This window comes from Antechinus flavipes, chromosome 5 (genome assembly GCF_016432865.1).
Source record: "Antechinus flavipes isolate AdamAnt ecotype Samford, QLD, Australia chromosome 5, AdamAnt_v2, whole genome shotgun sequence".
Lineage (NCBI taxonomy): Eukaryota > Metazoa > Chordata > Mammalia > Dasyuromorphia > Dasyuridae > Antechinus > Antechinus flavipes.
The window spans coordinates 51485668-51505899 of NC_067402.1; the positions used below are offsets into that span (position 1 = coordinate 51485668).

A 20232-nucleotide genomic window follows, 5' to 3' on the forward strand; every position below is an offset into this window, starting at 1 on the left:
GGGTGGATGTGGAAGAAAAGGGTGAGGGAAGAAGACAAAAGAAGGATCCTTGGGTGAGGGAAGGTTAAGTAATAGAAAAGCAAGTTATGGAACAGAATTAAATTAAAGAATCAGATATAAGTATAGGAATAATATGTATGTGTTTATGTATACATATCTATATCTGAATATATAAATAAATCTTTTTGTAACTGTAGCTTGCATGGATGGAATGTAAAGGGGGGGAAGAATAAAGTAAAGAAGGTGTGCAAAAAAGGAGGGGTCACTATCTACATTAGTAGACAGGCTACCCATGCTGATGAAATAAGGGACCCTTCAAATATTGAAATGAGGCATTTTATTGTACCCTGTTGTGAACTAAAATATTGATAGAATCAGTGAGAATTATCCCATAACACTGGCCAAGACTGTTGTGACAAGGGAGTTGTATAGATTTGGGGCTCTTTGGCTTGACATTGCCACAAGATGGATTGATCTGGGACTCAGCTATGAAATCAGATTGATCTAGGCTTGAATGCTACTCTGACATACCCTCTATGACCTTGGTAAGTAGGTGCTTATAGTATCTCTCTGAGTCTTTGAAAATTTGCTGATTTATTTTAATAATAAATAATAAATCACACTTTACATAAATAAAATCCATATTGGACAAAAAATAGCACTGAAATAGTGAAATAAAAAAAGGGTCCTTAACTTTGGGGGAGACCCTTTAGCATTCATTGCTGAAGACAAGGACCACCATCCCTTGAAAGTGTTTTTAAATGAATAAAATAAAATACATAGAATTACAATGGAAATTGACTATTGAAGTAGTCATCAAAACATATATTTTTAAAAATAGGTTCCTGGATTCCTGGTTAATCCCAAGTCCATGAATCACAAATTCATAAAATTCTTGCACTAGAGAGAGATCTATTATTTGGGACAAGGGGAAAAGACATCAGGTATTTTTTTTAAGCTACCACCTGGGTCCCTCCACATGGCTTCATTAGTTACCATAAATTGAACTCCTGCAGATCCAACTTGAGGGCAGTGACCACTTCCAAGATAAGCAGACTTACTTCCCTTAGTTTTTTACCCTGAGCACACATCTGCTGTCAGGTTTTCTGATTTTCGTGGGAAGAGAGGGGGTGGAAAGAAATATATGGTGACTGATAAGTACTCTCTGGAACAGTGTTAACAAGAACATCTCTTTGCCTCCATCCTTCTTTGCTCCTTTCTCCCCAAAGAGAATTTTTCTAAGAATAAATTCCATTTCTCATTATTTTCTGTCTCTTCATTCTGAAAAAAATGAATAGTTTTATAAAGAAATAGATGGACTAGCCTTTCAAGAGATACTTCCTTTGCCTCCTTTAAATCTTGGCAGACCCAAGAATCACTCTGTCAAGATCTCCAATTGTAAGAATGGGAGAATGGAAGGCAGTGCCAAGCACAATGAAGAAGAAAAACTTTCTAAGACAACTATTTATCTAAAATTACATTGTGGTAATTTAGTTTAACTAATCACTCAGACATTCCACTGCTAGGAATCAGATAAGAGCACTAGGGGGTGAAGAGAATGGAAGGAGGAGGGGAAACTAGTTCTCTACCCTGGATCTTAAAAGATTAGATGATAAATAATTCTTTAAGAAGGATACATTATAAATAGGTCGCTGCCTTCCTATGTAGCTGATCATAGCTACAGTCACTGATCAAGTTTTTGCTTATCTCAGAGAAGGATAAAGTGTTTAGAGCATTAGAACAGATTTGAGCACGACTCCAAGGCTTGCCATATTGTCTATGTTAATATTGAAAATCTTCTGCCAAAATTGAAAATGGCGATATGGTGAGGGTGGGGTGGGGGGGAGAGAGAAACAAATGCTGTGGGAATCTTCTTTTTTTTTTTTTTTTTTTGCTCCATTACAGAGGGAAGAGAAAGTGAAAGAATGAACATTGGAATAATATACATTTAAGCAGCTGGCTTGTTGGAATGCTGCCCTGAACCATAGCAAGACTTTGGTATGGAAAATATCCAACCAAGAGTCAATGGTCGCTAACCATTAGTTACTGGAGTCAAAATCATCTTGGACTACAGTAATTTGAATGAATGAAAAAAACAGAAACATAAAATCAAGAAGTTTCATGTTCTTTGCTAGAAACTGCAGTTTTTGAAAGCAAGTCTTTATGGGGAAGTGTAGAAAACTTCTATGTGGCCTGGGAAGATTTTTCCAGACAACAATTATATTAAATGGAGAGATTCCATAACTCTGCAATCAAAATGAAACAATGAAGCATAGTTTACTGTATCATTTTCCATAATTCCTTTTGTTGTTATTATTTTTAAAAATATTTGTATGAATAGGGTTCTTTGTATCATTTTAGAAAATATCCATTCACCTCTTCTCAGAGAGCTACTCCTTAGAACAAAGGGGGGAAAAGAGGGAAGAGAAAAAGAAAGATATACACAAAGAGAAAGGCTGTTTAGTGAGACAGATCAATCTATCTACTGATTTGATAGTATAGACAATGATTCCCTCTCCTCTGAAGAGAAAAGTGAAAGGTCTTTCTTTGTTCTTCAAAACATCATAGATTGTGTGTTTGAAGGGAACTTCTCAAAGTTCTCAAAGGTCAGGCACTTCTACCCCCTAATTTTACTGATGAGTAAACTGAAGTTCAGAGGTTAGGTCACTTGTCCAGGATCACATGACCACTAAGTTTTGTGCTAATTTGAGGTAACATTCGAACTCAGTTTATCCTGCCTCCAAATCCAGAGCTCTATTTATGTCACTTAGTTGCCTAAACAAATTATAGTACCCATCTCAGAAAAAAATTGAAAAAACAACAAGCAATCTTGCTTAAAATAAGTGCTGCTCCCCCCACAAAAAAAAATTAGGCAGTTTGAGTAAAGGCAGAGGGGGCCTGTGGGGTCAGCAGGACTTCTGAAAGATTACATGCTTTAAGAACTCCTTACACATACTAAAGAAACTGTCCACATTTCTGGCATATGTAATTCATTGGGATTTTGAGGAGAAAGCGGGGCTTAAATCTTTTTGTTACAAAGTCGACAGGTTTCATGCTTAATGTCACTGTTTGAAGTCCTTTTTTTTGCATCTCTGATGCTGTCTCTTGACAGGAAAGGGAGTATTTATTTTGTCTGACTAAATTTTCAGGAGAGCCATCCAGGAATCCTATACAAGGAGCCCTTGTGACTACATTTGTGTTTGACCTTGGCCTTTATGAAAGAATTGCTGAAGCATGATACATTTTCCAGAGAAGGGGAAGGATGAAACTTCCCCTTCTTCTGTGGAAGGACTTACCTGGGTAATCATTCTTGTCTACATCTGAATCACCTCTCAGAGTAAAGCCGAATCCTGATGGCACGGTCTGAGAAGCCCAGGCTCCATTCAGAACCTGGGATGGTTTCTGGTTTAACCCTTCAGTGTTCCCATTGTAAATGAACACTTTGCCTCTTCCAGCTTCTCCTGCAAATGGTGCACCAACTGCAATGTCTACAAGACATAAATATTTATTTCTTAAAGAGTGATCGTTTGAAATCTAATTTCCCAAGGTCATGATATCCCGGATTTAGAGCTGGAAAAGGCTTTGTATGTAGATCGACTAGTCTAATCTTCCCCTCATTTTATTGTTGAGAAAAATTGGGTCTAATAGGTTAAGAGATGTTCTGGGCTGATAAAACCAGAGCTCAATAGCCCCTTAGTTCAACTTTCTTGACTTACAGAGGAAGAAACTGAAATTTAAAGAGGGTAAATTGCTCCATCTTGAACAACTATTAAGAATCAGAGGTAGGATTTCAACCTAAAACTACTGACTTGAGAGCTAGCGCTCTTTCCATCTTACATGCCACCCCCTCAGGTGGTAAGGAATAAGATTAGAATTTAAGCACAAGTTTTTTGTTTTGTTTTTTTTCTGAAAGTTCAGGAGTCTTTCCATTATTGCACTATGTTTCTATTTGACTAAATTCATAAATGTATCAGATCCATCTGGAATCCCATTCTGTGTCAGTATTTCCATATGATTTATAACCTGAAACAAAACAGCTTTAGGTGTAAATGAAAACAACTTCAATAAATGTCTTATATTTATTAAATGTATATATAACTTCCCATTTTTAGTGTTTTTACTTAGTGAAATACTTTGTGAATCTGATTTTTTTTAAGAGCTGGGAGGACATGTGGTCTTTAGTTTATACTTTCATATAGCTGCCTGAGAGACAGTGGCATCTAAAGGTTAGGGCACTGCACTTGGACCCAGGAATCAAAACCTACCCCCAGATATTTACTAACTATGCAGCCCTAGAGTAGTCCCTTCACTAATATGTGCCTCAGTTTCCTCATCTGTAAAATAAAGATAGGGCAGGCATAAACTTTAAAACTTTTGGGGTCCCTTCCAGCTCCAGATTCATGTTCCTCTGATTTGTCTGCCCATAGTGACAATAATTTTCAGACTCAGAACTTGAATCCAAGCCTTTTCAAAGGTTTTATTATTCCCCATTTCTCTAATTTCTCAAGCATAAAGTATTATACTTTATAATAGCCATCTCATCTGTTGCTCACAACTACTCTATGAAGGCATCAAGACAGCAGCATGATTATTTCCACTTAAGAAATAAGGAAACTGTGTTTCAAAGGAACTTCCGACTTTCTCAATTCAATGTTTTTTTATAAGAACTATAAAAACAGATCACCTTTCTTTTTTTTTTTATTAATTTGGGCATTTATTGAATTATAACTTTAGTTGTTGGATCATTTCAGTTGTGTATGACTTTGTGAACGCATTTTTTTGAACTATCTTGTAAAGATACTGTAGTGGTTTGCCATTTCCTTCTTTAGCTTATCTTACAGATGTGGACATTGACTTACCCAGAATCACATAGCTAGTTAGGTTTTACGACTAAATTTGAAGTCTGTTCTTTCTGAATCTAAATGTCAGCACTATATCCATTGTATCACTTATCCCCATTGAATTACAAAAGTTACTTTAATGGGGAAAAAATCTCTAAGAAAAGTAACATAATAATGATACATTATAGTAAACATAAGTAGACAATTTGTCCTACATTTCTTTGTCATAATTAAAGACCAGTTGATAAGACTAAATAAATGAATTTTAACTATTAACAGTGTAAGTCTTGATCCAGCTCTGCTGCCTCCTCCATTGTGCTCTCTGGAGTACCATCCTACTACTAATCTACTTCCTTTTTCCTTAATCTCTTCTTCTCTTGCTCCTTTTATTTCTGGTACTTATTGAAACCTGGTTAACTCCAAAAGGCAATGAATCTCTGGCCATCATCTCAACTAGAAATGCTTTCATTCATCTCCCCTTCTCTCCTCCCTCTTCCCCCCCTCCCATCCCCCAAGACACTGGTCCAAGAGGAAAACTAGGGATACTTTGTCTCCATTGCTATTTCCAGATTTGTCCCACTCCCTCAGCTGCCAGTAGTAAGTAATCTGTTTTTTATTAATATTTACCCCCTTTACATATATTTTCCTATCTATATTCTCATAGTATATGTCCATTGACTACTAGCTTATTTTCACTCCTTTCTCAAGTTTATTCACTTGCTTTTAGACTTCCTCTCCATCTTAACTTCAGCCCAAGAGAAGGGCTTATAAAACTTTTTCCACTTGTGACTCCCTTTCATCCATTTTTTTTTGTATTTATATCTTTTCTATAGGTATACAAATCAAAGATTTATGGATAAGTTATAAAGAAATTTATTCTAAAATTTTATTTTAAAACATATAAATTTTACCATTTATTAAAGAGGAAAACAAATTTGTATAATAATGAGGTGGATATGCTTATTTATTTTATTTTATTTTAAGAAGCTTTGCCCTACTTAGAGGATATTGAATCTACCCTGGCTTTTCAATTTCTTAGTCCCCATATTCTATATCTTCATTCACATTCATTCACATCAATCATATTCAGGGACTATTATTTCTCTCTTACCATTGGCAACAAACTTCCTACTTTCAGTATAGAGAACTAAGAGATTCCTCTCTTCAATCATAATTACATATCCTTCCATCACTCCCTATATCTCACTCCTCTTAAACTCATTTTTCATTGTTAGCATGACTTCTAGCCCCAGTGCCTGGGGCTCTCCTAGTTCAGTACCCCTACTCTGGTTTTGTTCTTTCCTTATATCAATCTTGACTTACATTATATTTAAAGAACTCACCTTTATACTTTTTTTTTGTTCCCTTGGTTTCCCTTGTCCCCTTATTCTATTGCTAATTCCATGTTAAATTCTAACCTTTAATTTCTCCCACTTCTGCCTCTTCTACTCTTATTCACATATTTCTCAACAGTACTAGAGAAAGACATGTGACCATTTTTAATCAGGTCCACCACAAATTTGTGTTATCTAACTTTCTGCATAATAGTTCCTTTACTGTTCCTTTATTAACCTATGCCAAATTCTCCATGATGGCTGTGACAAATCTTGAAAGTTCCTCCTGTGCTAACTCCAACTCTAATTTCCTTCTCTCTCAACAAAATACCTAATCTCCTACTCTTCTCAACACATATTCAATTAACTGTAATGCTCCCATAAGATCAGCTCCTAATAGCTAATAAATATACTGCTGCTGAATGTTCAACTTTAAAGTCCACAAAAGAAGATTTTAAAATGATCTGGAAAAATCATTTAAGATTGGTTTACTGAATATCAAGAGAAAAGATCTGTCCTTTACAACAAATCAATAAAGCACTTCTGCTATCTTCCAAGTATTTTATTAATGTCTTGGGTAAGGAAACAAATAAAAACTAGAAGACAATTACCCAAGGGAATGTAGAATTGTAATTCACTTAAGGGAGTCTTTGGAAGTCATAAATCAAGAATGGGGGGGGAGGGGGAGTAGCATTAGAAAGCCACAAGTCATAAATCAGTATAAAATTTAATATCCCCAAGGGCCACATGCTCTATAGATGCAGAATTTCTTTAGTAGATCTCAATAACTAAAACATGGAGGAAAGAGAACAAAACCATTAACTAAGTAATTACTGTGCAGCAATCTAGCTACTTAGGGGTCAGGGTACCTCAGAATGTTTTGGACAATAGTATTTAACAATGATGTACTCTTTCACGCTAGACTTCTGAACTAAGATCTTAGCAAAACTCCATAGGCAAAAACAAAGCTGTTTCAGTCACACAACTAATTGCTTATTTAAATTGAGTTATAGGGCAGCTAGATGGCACAGTGAATAGAGCACTGGCCCTGAAGTCAGAAGACCTGAGTTCAAATATGTACTCAGATACTTAACATTTACTAGTTATGTCACTTTGGGAATGTCACTTAATCCCAATTGCCTTGTAAATATATGAATAAAATTTTAAAAATTGAGTTATTCAACACAGTCATGTTTAACAGTGAATTCAGAAGGGATAGTTTCTGATAACCTATATTATTTTTATTTTTTTCATTCTGAAAGCTAGGTGGATTAATCTCAGAGAGATAATTTTATCAATGAAATATCACTTGCTTATTTGCTTTTAAGTCAGGCAGAATTAAGAATATCATTTGGCTAGAGTCTTTGATCCTTTGCAAGTCACTATCTGGAGGGCAATATGTTGTTGTGGAAACAGAACTAGACTTGGATTTAGAAAATCTGGACTCATCTTTGCCAAATTACAATGATAATAATAATAGTTATTATTATCATCAAAACATAGCATTTATATAGTGCCCTAAGTTTCGCTAAGCATTTCACAAATATCTCATCACAACAACCCTAAAAGGTAAATGCTTACTTTTTTTTTTTTACAGAGAAGAAAACTGAGGCAGAGATTAAGTGACTAATCCAGTCACCCAGCTAGAAAATATATATAGTATTGAACTTGAATTCAGGTCTGCCTGATTCAACACACTCATGCTCTATCCATTGTGCCAGCTAGTTGCCTTACCATCTTTGAGTAAGTCACTTAACTTCCAAGGTGATTCATCTATATAATGGGATTAAAATACTTATAAGTATTATATTATAATTATAAGTTATAAGTATAACATAAGTATTTTTACCTCATTTTTTTTGAGTATTGAACTAGATAATGCATTTAAGTATTTGGACATCTTTAAAGCAATGGAGAAGTGAGAGTTATTATTTTCTAAAAAGGAAATACCTTAATGAATTGGTACCATCATTTCTTGAGTATGATATGTATTTTCAGGATGAGCTTCAGAAACTTTTCAGGTGCTACATATAATATGTATGTGCTACACTCAAAACTTCTTAAACCTGTGAGTTATGATTCCATATGGGGTTATGATAGTGAATGTAGGGGGATCACAAAATTATGACTTGTTATCAGCAAATGTTTGATTTGTATACCTATTATATATCTGGGGCCATGAAAAAATTTCTTGGGTAAAAAGGGATCATGAGTGGAAAAAATTTAAGAAACCCTGTATTACACAAACTATTGAAAACGTTCCAGATTCTTGTCCTTTCCTGAGCTAGCCTTCAATTTTGAAGATAGGGATCTTCCAAGGATGCTTAAAATGCTTCAAATTGAGGATCATCAAAGCTAGAGATTTATCATATGAAGAACTTTAGCTTCACTATGTTGGAAGGGTTTATAACTAAGTAATAGATTTTTCCGCCTTGGCAACTGATGGCACTTGGAATTGTTGCTATTTTCATTGATGAAGGGAGGTTATACATCATGACCTTCCTTTCTCATCTTCTCATGTTGTATTCCCCTCCATGTAATCTACATTGCTGTTTATTATTATTAATTATTATTATGCTGGCAAACTTACTGTCACTTCTGTATAAAACTCTATCTTTTACTTCCATGATGTAAAATCATGTTTTGATGATGGATATTCCCCTGCCTGGGATGTTCTCCCCTCCTTTTTTCTGTTTTAGTTTCCCTAGAATTTTTCAATATTTAACTCAAATGCTCTTTCTATAGAAGGCTTTTCTTGGTCTGTCAAACTGCTAGTACCTTTCTCTACAAAATTACCTCCTATCTATTCTTTCTTCTGTACTTATTTTCACATCTTTTTTTTTCCACATTAGAATGTAAGTCCTTTTAGATCAAGAATTGCTTTTCTCCTTTATCACCACAGTGCTTAAGTTTAGAGGCTGGAATGTTATAAACAAATAAATTATTTTTGATTTACTGCATGAAATCACATAACTTTTAAATTATCCTTAACACACCACACAAAATATTGATTTGAATTCTCTAATAAAGAGTCCCAAACAACCACCTTGAACCTGCCCACATTTTAATAGCTCTGTATCACATACACTAACAAGACTGGCACAAAATGACATTCTTTCCTTGCACCCAGTAGTGACATGAAAACTGCAATACTTTTGAAGTGTTGTGAATTTAAACTAAACTCACCATTGTATCCATCTTGGTTCAGATCTCCCAAATGGGTGATAGCGCTTCCAAATCTGCCAAACACTTCAGTTCCTGAAAGGATTTGGGCATCTCTGAAGAGCAAAGGACTTTCTTGCAAGTAGAGGTAAACCTGTCCCACTTCTTTAGGGCTACTCTCAAATTCACGCTCCATGAAAAGGGGGGCTCCAACTAATACATCATCCAGACTGAAAAAGAAAAAGATGGAAGATAGATGGAAAGAGAGAGGAAGAGGGAGAGAAGAGAAGAGAAAAGAAAAGAGCAGAGGAGAAGAGAGGAGAGAAGGTAGAGGAGAAGAGATGAGAAGTGAGGAAAGGGGAGGAGAAGAGAAAAGAAAAGAGGAGAAAGAGAAAGGAGAAAGGGGGCATAAGAAAGAAATAAGGAGGACAGGAGAGGAGGAAAGAGACAAGGAGAGAGGAAGAAAGAAAAAGAAAGGGGGAGAGAGATAGAAAGATAGGGAAGGGAAGAGGGAGAGAGAGAATTCAAGAGAATTAGTATTCCTATATGCTTGACATATTTTTAAAAAGTCAGAAACAAGAGGCAGCTAGGTGGTGCAGTTGGTAGAGCACCAACCCTGAATTCAGGAAGACCTGAGTTCAAATCTGGCTTCAGATAATTAATTACTTCCTAGCTGTGTGACTCTGGGAAAGTCACTTAACAACAATTGCTTCAGCAAAAAAAAAAAAAAAAGTCAGAAACATTATTTGTATTCATCATTTTCCTAAACATGTTTTGCAAATATATTATAACCTATAGAACTTTATTTTAACTCAGTAGTAATGCACCACCAAAAATGTAGGCTATTATGAAATCATATCAATTATTTTATTTTTGCTAATGGGCAAAGTCATGTTGCTATCTAAACATACCCTCAAGTTTTAAATGGGTTTTTAAAAATATAATTTATTTACTAAGGGGAAAAGCATTTTCTGTTCACTAATTGCTAATTTTAAAAAATAAAATGCTATACAATACTCCAAAATAGTATTTAAAAAAATTCAGGAGAAAATAAAGAAGCTTATGAAGCAATAGCATTTTAAATTTAGCTCAATTAATGATGGTAATATTAAGTATACTTTCCTTGTGAGACATGTCTGATGTCTGGACACCATACACCATTACCTGTAGTTACTATGTGGTTAAGTTTCACAAAATCGGGGCTAGAGTAAACTTGTGTTCATTATACTGGATTCTCTGATTGTCAATGACTTTCCAATTGTTCAGTATTATTTTTTATGATATCTTTGTAGTGATCATACCAAAGACATTTTTGCTCAATTACAGTTTGATCTTCCATCCCCATTTATTTGATATACACATCTCCTCTCACTCCCTAGCACTAAAAAGCCTTAGATTTATTTAGGATTAAATCTTGCTTCTCCTAAAACTATGACAAATGTCAAAAGAAAAAGAAGACTTTGTATTAATTAACTCTGTAAATGAACATTGGTAAGAAGCCTGTATAGCTGCTTTCTCACATTCTACATGGAGCTAATTGCACAGACACTTTTGCTATTTATTAGCTGTGTAGCCTTGGGCTAATCAATTCATTTTGCTGGGTCTTAAATTTAGCTAGATGGTGTGTAACGATCCTTTCACCTTACATTATTATTGTTCTACACCCCTATATTTAATAATATTCTATTAAAAATATCACTATATATATAAACAAACAAAAGTCAGAAAAATTATACTATGGTTCTTCTTCAGATATTAATAATAGAATATCTGGTTAAGTTTTTGGTATCTTTCCTCTCAATTCTTCTCTGACAGATCTACTAAATAGTGATCATTTTTTTTTAAATCCAGGACCAAAGTGTTCCTTGTTTGTACCACAGGTGTATCTCATTAACTTGCTCACATGTTATAATTAGTTGTTTCATGCATAAACTAGGCTGCAAAAGTGACTGTTGGTTTTCTTTTCAATAAGAGCTATATGTTCTACTTCTTATCTATTATTTAGTGCCTCTAATTCATACTAGGATCATGGTCGGTGTTCAAAAAAAAATAAATGAAGAAGCAATGAACAATGAAACATCTGTTTACAAAGATTAAAGCAGTATCTAATCAATTACTCCAAGTGCATTATGAAATAATGAAGTTAAATTTAATTATTAGAAGCTTATATTTCAGAAACCAGCCAGCTATTTTATTATTCTCTACACATGATATATAGATACATATTTATACATATATAATACATCTATGTAGATGTATGTAGGCAGATATTGGTGGCAAGGCATGGATGAAAATATTTGCCATGTTTTTCTTTTAATTTAAAGCTATGTGGCAAGGAATTGGAAATTCAATGGATGCCCATCAGTTGGGAAATTGCTGAATAAGTTATGGTATATAAGTGTAATGGAATATTGTTGTTTTATAAGAAATGATGAACAGGCTGATTTCAAAAAAGCCTGGAAAGACTTACTTGAACTGATGCTGAGTGAAGTGAATAGAACGAAGAGAACATTGTACACAGCAATAACAAAATTATGTAATGATCAATTTTTATGGATGTGGCTGTTTTCAACAATGAGATGATTCAGGCCAGTTCTAATAGACTTGTAATGGAGAGAGCCATCTGAATCCAGAGAGAGGATTATGGAGACTGAATGTGGAATTAAATCCTACATCTCTTAGAAATATGCCAAATGCCAAAAGAACCAGCAGCCTTTGTGTTAGTATTTTCACTTTTTTTTTTGCAACTTTTGTTGCTTGCTTGTTTTTTCTTTCTTGTTTTTTTCTCTTTTTGAGCTGATTTTTCTTGCTCAGTATGACAAATATGGGAAACCATTTAGAAGAATTGCATATATTTAGTCAGATTGCTTACTGTCTAAGGAAATAAAGGGAGGGAAGGAAAAAAAAATTGGAACATAAGAGTTTGCAAAGGTGAATGTTGATAAGTATCTTTTGCAAGTATTTGAGAAAAATAGCTATTATTTTAAAAAATAATAATTTCAATCTAGTTTTTAAATTGGGCTACCAGAACTTGAGCTCAGATGATATCCTCAGGGCAAGTTAACAAACAGATTTATTTATGCTGAGTTCTCAGCATAAACATAAGTATCCAATGTTACTTCCTTTCCAATAAAGTGGCCCTAGAATGGTCAAGTTAGCCACCTGCTGTGCTACTCAGCTCCTTTGTGTCCTGCAGAGAACCATAAACAGCAGGAGAATGGGAGGTGTCAATGGGTTAAAATGTAATTTTGTGAAATCCTGATACAGTACAAACACACTGAGGCAGTGGGATTGAAGTTCTGGACACAGGTTTGTTTGTTTCAGGCAGATGAAAAGCACCATTCTTTTGCTGTTGAAAAACTTGTCCAAAGATTCGTAACTAAACATTGATGGCTTCAAATGAGTTGACTGGCTTCTATTAGGGAATACATCTAGCTTCTCAAGTTAACTTCCTCTAGCTGTTTATGTTTCCCAAATATCTGGAGTCCTTGAAAGTTCATTCATCAATCAACAATCAACATTAACTAAACAATTTAATCCAAATTGTTTAGAATTCACCCAAATCTCTATCAGGAAAATGAATTGAGTCAGTTTAATGTGAAAGTGGAGGGGGGGGGAATTGGGGGTTCTGAGAAAACATCCCTTAATTTACTCATTAGACTATACGACCCAATATGACTAACCAATTTTCCTTTCTCAGTCTGAGTTCTTGGAAAGTAAGACTTTGGAAAACATTAGAGGACAAGATTCTCCTAAGTGTCAAGATACAACACAACTACATAAGGGTGTTATACACAATAGTCAAATGGAAAATAGATTTAAATATTCTAATGTCGAATGCTATTATTAGCCTATCTATCTCTTGGTTGGTGATCTAGAATGAAGATCTTTCCCACAACCTTTATGACTAAAAAGTAACTAAGAAGAAACATCCATCTCATACTTAGAATCTTATTTTGAGTAACCTGCACAAACCTACATTAAGTACAAAGATTTAAATATTTAAAGAGCATTAAACTTCTATATAAATGCTAGTTGCTATTATTAGTAGTACTATTTGGGATGACTAGGGGGATGGCATGGAAACCTGCCCTTAAAAACAGGAGATGGAGCCAAGATGTCAGATTAAGGACAGCCACCCAGCTGAATTCTTCCAACAATCTCCTCCAAACAATTTAAAAATAACTCCTCAAATCAAATTTTGGAATGACAGAGCTACCAAAGATCAAAGTGAGACTTTTTTTTCTGGCCAAAGAAAACTTAGGAGATTGACAGGAAAAGTTTGTGACATTGAGGTGGAAGCATGGTGATAACTGTGATGGCGGCAGCAGCTTCAGGTGCACTCAGCCAAGAGACAGTAAGGAAGTTAGATAAATGATGAGAAAGAGATTAGAGGGGACCTTTTGCTGGCATTGGATAAAGATGAAGCTGCCTGGCAACTTTATTGCCCATGTGTAGGTCTGGGTGGAGAGGAGCGCTGGAGGTTGGTCACAAGAGAGAAAGGGACCTGAAGTTCCAAAGCAAAGATAAATGCTAAGGCTTACAGTTGCAGGGGACCAGGGTAAAGATAGAAACTCGGAAGCAAGAAACCAGGGATTATACATCTCAAGAAGCAGGCATAGGCAAAAAATACATCAAAGAATTTGACTACTTCAAAAAGCTACTACCATGGTAGGGAAGACTAACAATAAACTCAGAAGAAGAAAACAATGTGAAAAACAGCTACCAAAACATCTACAAAGAAAAATATTAATTGGACCAAAAACCAGTAAGAATTTCTGGGACATGTTAAATAAAGAGATGAGAGTTGTAGAGAGAAAATAGGAAAAGGAATAAGAGTGATGCCAGAAAACTGTGAGGAGAAATAACAAGTAAAGAGGCACAAAAATACTGAAGAAAATAATATCTTTTTTTAAAAAGCAGAATTGGCCAAATTAAAAAAAAAGTACAAGACCTAAGTGAAGAAAATAATTCCTTAACAATTAGAAGTGGGCTAATGATGCCACAAGACATCAATGGATGTCGAAAGAATGAAAAAAATAGAAGAAAATATAAAATATCACATTGGAAAAACAATGGATCTAGAAAGTAGAACAAGGAAGAATAATTTAAGAATTATTGGGTTGCCTCAAAGCCATAATCAAAGAAAGAGGCTAGATATGTTTTTAGAAAATTATCAAGGAAACCTGCCCTGATATTTTAGAATGAAAGGGTAAAATAGAAAGGGAAAGAATCTATTAATAACCCTAAAAGAGATCCCAAAATGAAAAACCTTAAGAATATTATAACCAAATTCCAGGTTCCCAGAACAAAGAGAAAATATTGCAAGCAGTCATAAAGAAACAATTCAAATATCATAGAGCCACAGTCAGGATCACATAAGATTTAGTGACTTCTGCATTAAAGGAGCACAGGAGTTAGAATATGATATTCCAGAAGGTAAAACAGCTAGGATTACAATCAAGAATCACCCACCCAATAAAACTGAATGTAATTCTTCAGAAGAAAAAAATGTACAAGTTTTCCACTTGCATCAGACCTAAATTTGCTTTCATTTCATCAGCCTATTGCTCCTGTATTAGTCCTCTAGAATCAACTGTGAAGTTAGCATTTTGATCCCAAGTGTAGGATTTCATATTTATCTCTATTGCATTTCATCTAATTAAATCTGATCCGATATTCTAGCCTGTCAAGGTCTTCATAGATACTAATATAGTCATTCAAAATTTGAATGATCTCCCTCACCTTTGTGTCATCTGAAAATCTGATAAGTATGCAATCTACAACTTTAAACCAGAGATTAGCCTAACAAAGTAGGCTCTTAATAAACACTTGTTGATAAATTGATTGGCATGTATCCAGATCAACTCAACTCAATTCAGTTCAAGAAACACAAATGTCTGCAATGTATAAGCACACTGATAAAAATCCCTTATAGAACAGAGCTAGCAAAGATCCCATGGAAGACCCCTTTCAAAAATGACATTGATTCATTAATAAATACTTATTGGGGTCCAGCCATTCAATAGTTTTGAATTCACCTATATGTATTGCAATTTAGACTATATCTCTCTGCCTATTATCTTATATGGAAAATATGTACAATTTTATCAAAGGCTTTAGTAAAATTGAAGTAAACTTTGCAGTAATTTCATTTAACAGTCTAATAGCTAAAAAGAAGAGGGAAGGAACCACCAAGAGTAGCCTGGCATAATCTGTTTTGAGGAAGCTATGCTGGATCTTGGTAATTACCACTTTTCTTTTAAGATGGTCATTAACTATCCATAAAATAAGAATTAACTATAGTTAGTCAACTACTCCAGATAGCCAATGCTCATTGGAATCCATTTATCATGGATAAATACTAAAGAAGATGGCCTTTTGCAACCTAAGTAGAGTTTTAAGAAGCTACTTTTAAAAAATTACCTGTGTGCAAGATTGATATTCTATGATGCCCACAGAGGCTAAGGTTAACAATACACTTACAAAGTTATTTGATGGTTTAGAATTAAGATAAATTCAATAAAACAAAATAAGTTTTCTTGGTTTATTTTTGTATCTATAATATCTAGAACAGTACCTGCAACATTGTAGACTCTTAATGAATATTTGTTGATAAAATGGTTGGATTCCATCCAATCCAACTCAATTAAATTCAAGGAATACTTGCTGCTGCTGCTGCTGCTGTGTGTGTGTGTGTGTGTGTGTGTGTATACACACACACACATGGATGTATATACAAGATCCTTTTGGGCTCTGGGAATATAACAATTTAAAAAATAGAACAATTCTTGCTCTTGACGACCTAATTGACTGGAACTCACATGTTGTACTCAAGGAATTTCTATCCCATGATGCCAAATTGCCAACTTAATTACATTTTTCTCTTTTCAATTAGTCCTTTTTATATAATTATAGATGAAGGCTATAATTTCACTGATGAATTTGTAATTAAGATATAGTCTAAATTTTTCTTATTGGGTTGGGGTGTTGGTGGGTAGAAGTACACATACCACACATACAGTTTTGCTAAGAACATGCATCTAGTACTAAGTAGAAGCAACTTATAATGGGGGAACATGTGACTGTTACCTAAATGCAGAGATGTTGAGGAAAATGTTTAACAATTGTGAACTCTTCCAGGAAGATTTCTATTCTATTGTAAAGGCAAACATACATCTAAAATAATATAGACTGATCACATAATTAGTGTAAATAAGACCAATGGTTTTCAATCTCAGTTGGAGATGAATTTGAATACTTTCTTTGTGAGCCATTTTGATCCATGTCCAAAGAGCATCTTAATTGTGTGTATATAGATACTGAATTTACATGGCACCTTAATATTTTAAAATATCAGTATATCCATCCTTTTCTCCAGATTATCTTTAAAGGAACACTATTAAATTATCAGAGACATTATCCCAAGGATTTGAAAGCATTCAGAATGAACTGCCTAATAACTAACACATTGTAGGAAATTGTGTATTAACTGGATGAGCCAGAGGAGCAGTCTTTTATGGACAAGAAAGAATGGCCTGATTATCACTGCAGAAAGGCTGGTATTAGTTACTTAAACCATGTTGTTTTGGTTGGAGGGTATCAACAAGGTTGTTTTTTCTTCTTTTTTAAACACTGAAAATTACAATAAATGGTGTCACAAAACTTTGCTACAGACTAGAATGAGTCCATGCATTTGTTGTCCTGCAGGGTATACTATGAAGTAGGGAGGAAGTTGAAAGGAATTTTAAAAAGTGGCTGACCCACAGAAAGGAACACATTGAGCCAATTTGTGCCCTATAAAATCCTATGTGCAAGCCCCAGTGGGAAGGCATCCTGATGCTGATTGCAGGACCATTAGTTGGATGGTAGGCCAATGTGCAAATGTATTTTCATTAAGGAAATTGGGACATTATGCCCTTTTTGCTTTTAATTTATTCTCCAGATGCTTCCACCTACTCCATACCAGGGAAGCCCATCCTTTAGTCAATGTGTTCTTCCCAAATTTTTAGTGTAAGTAGATATGTCAATTTATCCTCACAGTGTAAAAAGATTGATATATAAATGATTGAATTTTAGAAGGATTATCACTTGGTAAATCTTAAAATTAGGTTTCTGACCATATGGAGTTCTAGATTCTCAGAATCCCAAAATTGGAAGCCTCTCCAGAGACCATCTAGTCTATCTGATACCTGAATAGAAAGCCCTTTAATAACATGTAATCACCTGGGCTTATCTCCAGTCATAGGAAACTTGGCATTGTGAGAAGATTGCTGGATTTTAGAGTTTGTATTCCAGTTTAGACACTATCTGTGTATTCTTGGATACACAGTTTTTTCATAAATAAGATGAAGGGGTTGGACCAGAATCAGAAGTATCAAACTAAGAGCCCTCTGGAGCAAACAGACTATAAATTGATGTAATTGAGAAATATTTGAAAAAATAAATACAAATATAACACAACACAACACAACAAATAATGTTAATTTATAAGTCAATTTGCAGCTTGTAGATTTAGTTCTATTAGAGTCTGACATTAATGAACCAGATGACTGCTGTGTCCCTTCCCAGGCAATATCTTTGACCAATTGGAAGATGTCCAAATCACCTAAGATGGTGGTCTTCATGTAATAGATACTTACTAGCTTCTTTCCCTATCATATGGGCAGGAGGAGACTCCATGGGCTGCATCTTTAAATCTACCTGATTGAAAGACAATTAGATTCTTATCCTCTCTCATATTTGCATGCTGTCTTTCCTATAAGAGTGTGAACTACACTAAAACAATGACTGTCTCTCACTTTTCTTTGTATTCCCAAGACTTGTCACAGTGCCGAGTACATAGTAAATGTTGACTGACTGACCTCCTGAGACCATTACATTTTTGTATAACTCTTTTTGCCAGAGTTCATTTATCTCTACCATCAGACTAAAACTGGCTTCTTTGCAATGTGTTCAACCATTGCTATTGGTTCACCTCTGGGCCAAGCACTAGAAAGTAAGCTCCTTGAGGGCAGGAACTGCTTTTGCATTTCTTGGATTCTCTAAATTTAGTACCCAAAGCACTTACTAAATGCTTGCTGACTTATTTATTTCTCTTCCATTAGACAGTTCTTTGATTGTTTAAGTGATTAACTTATCCCCAGCTATCCCCAGCTATCAAGTATGGTTTTGGGAAAGTTACAAGTAACAAGAGTTACTTTAAACTCATACCTCACCACTGCTATTATTACATTATTAGCATGGATGAGTTCTCACTATCTGCAGAGCCCTGTAAGAGCATCTGTGGAGACACAGGAGGAGATCTGGAGAACCTTACATTCTATAAAAATAATTGATGGGATGGACACAAATAAAGACACATGAAATCACACAAACAAAATCATATAAAACACAATCAATTCCAGCTATATAAAGATGACACAGTTAATATTCCTTCTAATGGCGTGTTAATTTAATTCCTATTAGCCCCCTTCCCTTTTTTAAATCAATTACTCTGTTTGGAAATAGTAAACCAAAACCACAAGTTAGCTCTTTGCCAAGCTCACATTATTTGGCTTAACTACTGACCCCTAACAAGAGAGCATCCATTACCAAATTAGCAGACCATTAGAAGCATAATTGACTAATTTGTGGATTGTTGATGGACACATATAGACATATAAAGAGGAATAGTTATCAGAGAGACCCAGTGTGGGGAGTCAGATGAGTAAGATCTTCAAAACTTAATGTAAGAGATGAATTTTGATGGATGGTTTCATGAAAGAATAATTATTTTTGTAAAAATAAAAGCAAAGATATCCTTTGGAATGACAGGTTAGAAACTGGGAGAAGGATTAAAAAAGCCTATCACCTTGTCCCAAAGTAGGCTAAAAAGAACAGTTGATTTGACAGCAGATAGTCTATGTTCAAATTCTGACTTGCTTTATAAACTATAAAACCTTAAGAAAGTCATTTCATATCCCTAAGTCTTAAATGCATCCAGGCCCAATATATATATATATATATATATATTTTCATCTGGAACAAAAACCACTGAATAGGAAGAAAATGAGTTAACAATGATGAGGATACTCTAATAACATCTACAGTTATATTGAATTGGTCGGTTTGATCTTCACTATTCTGAAAACTCAGGGAGAAAGTAAGTAGCACCTCAGGGATAGGTCCCTGGAAAGTTGCAGTTGACTCATGGTACAATTGGCAGAGGACCATGAGGTAATATCTGCAGATGGTAGCTGCCAAGTAGGAAGTATGTCCCCTTGGCTGTTGGTTCCTGAGGCTAAGGCCAATTTGACCAATGCTTGTCCTGTCTATGATTATCATATCTGTAAAATAGAAACTTGGGGAAAACAATATTTAAATATTAATTCTAGTGCTTAGCATAATACCTGGCACATAGTGGGCATTTAATAAATTCTCATTGTCAATTCTTCTTAACTGTTGTTAACCAACTGTTGTTGACTCATTTCCAGCTCAAATTCTGTGAAGTTATGAAAGTGGACTCTTCCTTCTTGTTGTAGAGTCATAAGTAAATTATACACGGAAAACTGAAATTTTTACATAAGTATTCTAAATTAGGAAAAATGCATGTAGTCACTTACCCATCATTGTTGACATCTGATACTGAAATAGCATATCCAAAATAAGATGCCATCTGCAAATGAAAACCCGAAGCTATTACATATTTTGAATCCCCGAACTATTTTTATATAATCACCTCTTATTGCAACAAAAATATATCTCCAATGCAAATTAACCATAAAAATCATGTTTTTAAAAAATTATTTCCTTTTATCACCTTCTTATTTTATTAAATTATTTATCATCATTAGTCTGCCTTGATTTGTCTTTACTTTCTGATATAGCCTGTAACATGACTAGGGCCATTTCTA

General features: G+C 34.6%; 1 protein-coding gene across 1 annotated transcript in view; it reads right to left on the reverse strand.

The window, feature by feature from the left end:
• The window catches only part of ITGA8 (integrin subunit alpha 8), a 209487-nt gene that overhangs the window by 129342 nt on the left and 59913 nt on the right, over positions 1–20232 (reverse strand). The window contains exons 11-13 of the mRNA XM_052000132.1: positions 19942–19994; positions 9362–9567; positions 3297–3488 (exon numbers count right to left, since the gene is read on the reverse strand). Of these exons, the coding sequence (XP_051856092.1) occupies positions 3297–3488; positions 9362–9567; positions 19942–19994 (451 nt within the window). The remainder of the gene's footprint in view (positions 1–3296; positions 3489–9361; positions 9568–19941; positions 19995–20232) is intronic.